Source organism: Plasmodium cynomolgi, chromosome 2 (assembly GCF_000321355.1).
Source record: "Plasmodium cynomolgi strain B DNA, chromosome 2, whole genome shotgun sequence".
Lineage (NCBI taxonomy): Eukaryota > Apicomplexa > Aconoidasida > Haemosporida > Plasmodiidae > Plasmodium > Plasmodium cynomolgi.
The window spans coordinates 330,426-337,512 of NC_020395.1; the positions used below are offsets into that span (position 1 = coordinate 330,426).

The window sequence follows — 7,087 nt, forward strand, 5'->3', positions numbered from 1 at the left end:
AAAAAAAAAAAAAAAAAAAAAGAGGGGAAAAGGAAAAAAAAAAAAAGCGGGAAAAGGAAAAAAAAAAAAGCACCTCCTCTTCCAGTGAGCTGAATGGCTATCCGAGAAAAGGTCAAGTCAAACTCACCACGTCGGGAGAAACCGCTTCATACAAATCGGAAAATCGATCAGAAATTTTTTATGAGGAAACTTGTACAAGAAGTACATATGCGCAAATTTACATTTTCCCATCTGCGACGGGGCCATCGCCAAAATGGACGCCAAGGGGGGTAAAGCCCCTCTCCGTTCGTATTCCCCCTCCTCGACATTGTCAAAAAATTAAAAAAACACCCGCGCTTTTGCGCTTTTGCGCTGCTGCACTGCCACACTGCTGCCACGCGCCGGGGATGAAAGCGAAAAATGGGGATTCGTTCCGCACTCGTTTTGTACAGTTGAGACAACAAAAGAAAAAAAAACAAAAAAGAACAAAAAAAAACGGAAAAAAACGAAAAAATAAGCAAGCAAGCGGCGAACGAACGAACGACCGACCGACAGCTGACAGCCGACAGCCGACCAGTGTGACGCCGTTCGCCAAAATAACAAACGGCTCGGTCGAGAAAGCCTCCCCAAAATGGGAAGCGCAAATTGGCCAGGTTACTGGAAAAACTCCTTTCACCTTGCGCACACAACAGGTACGGCGCTACGCCCGTCCTCACTCCAATGTATTTAGGATCCCTCTAATTTTATTTATAAGCTCCCCCTTGGATTCCACCTTTAGCCTGTCCATGTGGATCACCTTCACGTTATTGCCCAGCCCCGCTTCGTACGGGCTGCCTCTCCCCAAAGCTGCCCCAGCGCCTGCCCCTGCCCCTGCGCCTCCGTGTTTGGGATGGCCAGAGTCGTCAGTGCCGTCGTCATGCGGTGAGGACCCGTAGGACCCGTATGGGTCAATCGGCCCTCCGTTCCCTTCAGGTGGGTGACCTCCCCTCTGGATTGCCCCACGCCCCACTGTTGAAGATGCACCTTCTTCCGCCGCATTATACGGACTCTCCTCATCAGTGTAACTGCCCTCAGCTAGAGGAAGCCCCCCCGCTTGTCCCTCCACACCATGATCTCCATAATGATTTGAGTCGATCTGCAAATCGTCACTCGTTCCCCCAGCTTCTCTCTCCTTCAGTCGTTCCTTTTCTTCTTTCTTTTGCCGTTTCTTTTGTTTTTTTCTTTCCTTCCTTTCTTTCCTTCTTTTTTTTCTCTCTTTTCTTTTCCTTTTTCGCTCTGCTCTCTTCCTCTGTTTTTTTCTTTTCCTTTGTTCTCTCCTTGCCTTCCTGCGTTGTGCCTTCCGCTGCTTTGCGAGTCGTTTGTTACGCCGCCTATTGCGCCGCTTCGCACTACGACTGTTGTGTCTACGTCGACCTGCTCTCCTCCTTTTTCTTCGCATCAACTCGTACAACATCCTCGAGTGAGTTGTCTTTTGTTCCCCCCTTCTGAGACGACCCCCTCCACTCCCTACCGCGAGGGAATCACACACAAGGCCACCATGGCACTCGCCCTCCTGTTCCTTCCTATAAATGAACAGAACGATCACGTGCAGCAGACACAACAAATACTTCATTCTTAGTTACGATCCCTACGCAGTTCTGTGTTTTCCCCCGGTGGGGCAAACTCCTTTTAACTTCGCAAAGAGGGGATCCCCACGCACGCACGTGAAAATGTGGACATACAATCACGCAAATGTGGAGATAGGCACGCAAATGTACATGTACGCACGCTTACACACGTAGGCCCGCGCGACAACTTCTCTATGCTCGTGCGCTGAGAAAAAATAAAAAAATAAAAATGTATGCGTCACCCTTTTGTTCACCTTCCCCGTGCGCGCTTTCCAGTGTGACTTTTTTTTTTTTTTTTTTTTTTCGAGATATTTCTTCCATGTGAGCTGTGCTACATGGCTTAGTTCAATGCTTGCAGTGGGTATGCAACCAAACGGAGGTGCGTCTTAACTTGTGCCTTGTGGTTTACCCCAGGTGGTTGGGCAGCCCTACCGAAGGCCCCGTCTTACCCAGCAAGGAACAAACATCACTGCCATGTTTCTTACAAGGGAGGCTCATTTCAGGGGGGCTATTTCTTCTTCTTCTGCTTCTTCTTCTGCTTCTTTTTTTGCTTCTTTTTTTGCTTCTTCTTCCCCGTGTCGGTTTGCCCCTTCTATGCATGCAAGTGCCACTCAACACATAAGCCACTCGGGAAAAAGAAATATATGCTTCACTATGGGGATAACTGCTGGGGGTGCAGCGTCTGCAGCGTCTGCGGCCTTCCCTTTTGGGGGAGCTCCTAGGTTGTGCCTTCCTTTGTGTGGTTACTTTGTGTGGTTACTATGTGCGCCTTCCTCTGTGTGCCCTCCTCTGTGTGCCCTCCTCTGTGTGCCCTCCTCTGTGTGGTTCCTTTGGTGTCTGTACTTTTCACAGAAGCCTTTCGGTGACTGCTTCTTCTCGCGGCACGGCCTCGGGTGGCACCCCCGTTGCACACAAAAAATCTCCTCCAGAGAAACGGACAGGTAAAAAGGGAACTCCTTCACATAGTTTTCCAGGGCGTCCAAAAAAATGCAAACGAAGGTAAACATATCGACACAGTAATGATCCAAAGTCGAACGAATTAACTCGTTGCTTCTTACATAACTGTTCAGGACTTGTTCGTTTTTTTTTATCCACATAGTAACACTATCTTCGATGCTACTTAGTGCGTCTAGGAGTAAGTATATGTGTCCATCTCTCACTCTGATTTGTATCCCTATGATGGTCACTGCGTCTTTGTTTTCTCCCTCAATGGAGTCGATCCGTCTGTTGGAAAGGTCGAGAGACTGCACATGATTTGCCAGTACCTCCGTAAGAAGGTCGCGATTCGGTAATGAGTCATTTTCACGTTGGAGGCATCCGTGTGGTGCTGTATCTGGGGGGGGTCTTAAGGAGGTACTGTGCCATTCTGGAGTGATCGCACTGCATTCGGGGCTGTCTGCATGCCCCTCCGGGGTGTCCCGCCGCACCACATTGTCTTCCTTTCCGATGGTCTCAGAGCCACCTCCTTTGTCAACCTTCCCATCCGCACACGGGTTCGCGACAAAGCTGCAAGGTAACTCGCTGCGTTTGCTATTTCCACCATTTCGATTTTTTCCCCCCTTTGGGATATCTTCCAAACCGTTACGTGCGCATCGGCTTCCCCTGGAAGGGAGGAACCTCCTGCAGACTCGCGCCAAACGTACATACCTTGGATGACCCTTCGCGTGGGGAACCAACCTCGCTGTCTTTACCTTCACCACGAGGGAGAAAATCTCCCCCCCTTGTTCTTCCTTCTTAGGAACTACTTTAAAATTGAGTTTCCCTAAGGAGTCCCTTCTCTGTGTTAATCCCTTTCTGCTCATTAAACGGCCAAATTTGCTTCCTGGACCCATGTCCATTTTATGCGTATTGTATTTTTTCCCCTTCAGTTGACAGTTTTGGACTGTCCCTCCTTTGCTAGGACTTCCATTCCTGTCCTCTTTTAAGAAGCGCTTCCGTCCACTCTCCCCCTTTTTCAAAATTTGCTTTCCTTCCCCTTTCTCCAAACCTCCAGTTTTAACTCCCCTTTTTAATTCCACCTCTTTAATGACATGTGTTTTTTTTTTTCCTTCCTCACTGTTACTTTGTCCAACAGGTGGTGGCCCCTTCCCATCTCTTCCATCAACCCCTGCTTCATCCTTCCGAGGGGCACATCCCTTCTGCTCACTCAGTGTACTCACCTTTGGAGTTGCATTTTCGAGAGGGACACCATCACAGGGAACGTTACTTCCTTTTTTATGCCTGACGCGCATCTCACTGTGGCTACCCCTCTCCTTCCTGCGCAAAATAAATTCCATACATTTTTGCATTGACGCCAAGCTGAAGTCCTCATCTGGGAGAGTCCTCTTTGGAGGAACCATAAAAAAGGAACCAACGTTTAACGGAACATATTTATTTTCTTTACAGTTACAAATGTGAAAAAGAAATTTTTCTTCGTCCTTGATGATTCTCTTATTCGGATCAACATTGGGTCTGATCCAATTGGTGTGGACCCCCATCACTGCTTTTTGGCTACTTGATAGAGCTGCCTTCCTCCCGAGGATGCTACCTCCGTTGGAGAGTCTCCCTTTAAGGTAATCAATAATGTTATCCTTTGGACATTCCATGGAGGTGAACGTACCTGGTTCTTTGTCCACTCGTGTAGAACTCCTCTCCTGATCTGCAAACCGATTGTTCACCTGACCATACTTCACACATCCCCGTTTCACTAGACGACTCCGACTCTCCTTTTCCCAAAGGAATGATTTTTTTTTCTCCATTTGGAATTCTTTCGAAGAAGAGTTGTGAGATGGGGGGAGGCTAATCTCATTTCCGTCCTTCCTATCGCTATGTTTATATCCCCCCTTTACGAAATTGACTTTTTTGGGGGGGCCACCATTGTTCGTGGTTCCTTGTTGGGTGTTCCCTCCATGAGGTGGAATTCCCTGCATCGTCCGAGTCGCCTCTTTTTCATGAATGCGAGACGGACTTTCCATTCGAACTTCACTCGTTGTGTTCCTCCTGTGTTCATCCGCCACGGGGCATCTTCCCCCATTGGGTGGTACTCGACTGGGTTGTGCTCGACAGGGTTGTGCTTGACTAGGTTGTACTTGACTGGGTTGTACTCCATCCCGTTGTACCTCATTGGGGGGGGAATCACTCGTCGGTTCATACCCTTCTGAGTGTTCATCAGGTCGGTCCTCACTCGGGGCAACACCCCTCCCACGGGAAGTCCCAGCTGCGGTACTGCCCTCCGTTGGCACTTCATTTTGTGCACTAGCGTATTCGCACGTGGGTGCTCCATCGTATTTCGCTTTGCATTCCGCGGGGGGTACCGCTTTGCATTCCACGGGGGGTTCCGCTTTGCATTCCACAGGGTCTACCGATTTGCATTCCGCGGGGGGTACCGCTTTGCATTCCACGGGGGGTTCCGCTTTGCATTCCACAGGGTCTACCGATTTGCATTCCGCTCGGGGGTCCCCTCCTCGGGGTGACTTTCCCCCATGAGGTGCCCCGCCAGGTGTATCTTTCTCTGGGAGGCGTCTACCCTCGGGGGTTCCATATCCTCCTACACGGTGAGCATCTCTTCCTAGCTTGCCTTCTCTAGAGGGGGGTACTCCCTCCGAGTGATCCACTAGTGCGGTTGGTCCAGCTTCATCCTTTTGCCCACTTTTCATGTGCCCACTTTTCATGTGCCCACTTTTCATGTGCCCACTTTTCATGTGCCCACTTTTCATGTGCGCACTTTTACTCTCCATATCCATCCATTTCCAGATATTACTTATACCTGACGCGAGGTCCTCGAAAAGATTGTCTGAATCATTATTAAAAAATAAGTTGGAATAATAGCTATTTCCCCTTAAGCTCTCTAATTCATATTTTAACTTCCTATTTCTTTCCTCTTTTCTCCTATTCTGAATCAACAATTCGTTCTGTTCCTTCCGAAGGAGGAGGTATGACTGGTACATACGCATATATAATTTTATATTAGTACTTTTGGAGTTCCTATACAGTTGATTAATTCTTTCTGTTTCTCCTTGTCTGTTTGGGGTTACGCGTCTACTCTGGTTTGTGTTCCTTCCCTCAATGTTGTTCCCCCTCTCCACGGCAAGTTCATATAACTGTGCCAATTCGTTCTTTCCTCTATGTAGGTTCTTCTTTCTGCATGCTACGTCTTTCCCTGTCTTCTCATTCTCTTCAATTTTTAGTTTTACTGTACTCATGTCAGCTCCGTTTGGGCTTACCCCGAGTTGTTCTTTCTCGCAAATTGGCATCTTCATTGGGGAGGAGTCCGCTTCCCTCGCGTGTGGCTCGATGGGGGGCTTCCTCTCCGTGCAGTCCTTTTCGCCATCCCCCCCAACGAAGCATTCTTTTGCTCCTTCCAGTATGGTCCGTTCTCCTAGCGGTTTTTTCAACTCTTCTCCAGTTGCTTCACCCGTCACTTCACCCGCCGCTTCACCCGCCGCTTCACCCGCCGCTTCACCCGCCGCTTCACCCGCCGCTTCACCCGCCGCTTCACCCGCCTCTTCACCCGCCGCTTCACACAAAAGACCACGCCTGTCCCGACCCTGCGCGCTCACAAAGTCGACTTCCATGGCTTGACAAAAGAAGCTTTCTCCAAACGTTTCTTCTTGGTGGACATAAGCGATACGGCAAAATGAAACAATCAAATGAGGGAAAAAGAAAAAAAGAAAAAAAAAAAAAACATCCGTAAGGAAGTAAAAAGTTGTGGCTAGATGGTTCCCTTCCTCTTAAAAGAAACAATCACATGGAAAGGGTGATCACTTCCGGAAGGGTAAAAAAAAAAAACACAAAGTTGGGAAAGTACAGTGGAGGAAGTGGGCACCATTCACACTGCTATTCATGCGCCATTTAAACGCCATTCGCACGTCATCCACACATACGTGCATGTGCAAGGAACTCTCTCCCCCCCATCCGGCGGATTAGAGTAGGAAGCTTCCCAATCGTGTGGGTGAGCACAGTCGAGGCGTATTCGAAGCAGCTCATTTGAAGCAAATGGCTAAATTTTTATTTGTCAAAAAAAGGAGTTGGTCACCGCTCGAAAGGTATCGTATTTTCCGAGGATACAATTTGACCCAATCCATACCACTCACGTGTATGTATGTGCGCAAACGTACACTTTAAACACGCGCACGACGAAATGGGACGACGTTTTAAAATGCTGGATAATACAAAGAGGCGCTCCCTCATATTTTAAGATAATCTCACTCGCTTGCAGCACGGACAGGCGAAGGGGTACAAACATCAAAAGGGCAGAGGTAGAAGCGTAAAGAGGGTCTTCACCGATGTGTATAAGTTAACCACACGTGTGTATCATGCATCATATTGTGGCTCTTCCTACATGTGTTCCACCATCCCCCATATGACTTTCCCCTTCGCGGGGAACACTACTCCCCCCCCTTTGGAAAGGTGAAAATAGGGACAAAAAAGGGCCAATTGGATGAGAACCCCTTTTCCATCTTTTCCTTGTACGAAGAATAAGTCTCTTCAAAAGTTAACGTAAGAGATGTAAAGTCTTTTTT

General features: G+C 48.4%; 2 protein-coding genes across 2 annotated transcripts; both read right to left on the reverse strand.

Moving 5' to 3' along the window:
- Window positions 1–691: 691 nt before the first annotated feature.
- On the reverse strand, window positions 692–1,591 carry PCYB_021740 (hypothetical protein; the record flags this gene model as incomplete). The annotated part of the gene is made up of 2 exons (XM_004220524.1): window positions 692–1,114; window positions 1,490–1,591. The coding sequence occupies 2 exons, from the start codon at window positions 1,589–1,591 to the stop codon at window positions 692–694; spliced, it is 525 nt and encodes a 174-aa protein (XP_004220572.1).
- A 1,470-nt stretch (window positions 1,592–3,061) lies between these two features.
- On the reverse strand, window positions 3,062–5,518 carry PCYB_021750 (hypothetical protein; the record flags this gene model as incomplete). The annotated part of the gene is made up of 2 exons (XM_004220525.1): window positions 3,062–4,291; window positions 5,162–5,518. Coding segments are annotated over 2 exons (1,587 nt in total), but the record flags the coding sequence as incomplete, so codon positions are not given.
- Between the last annotated feature and the right edge of the window lie 1,569 nt (window positions 5,519–7,087).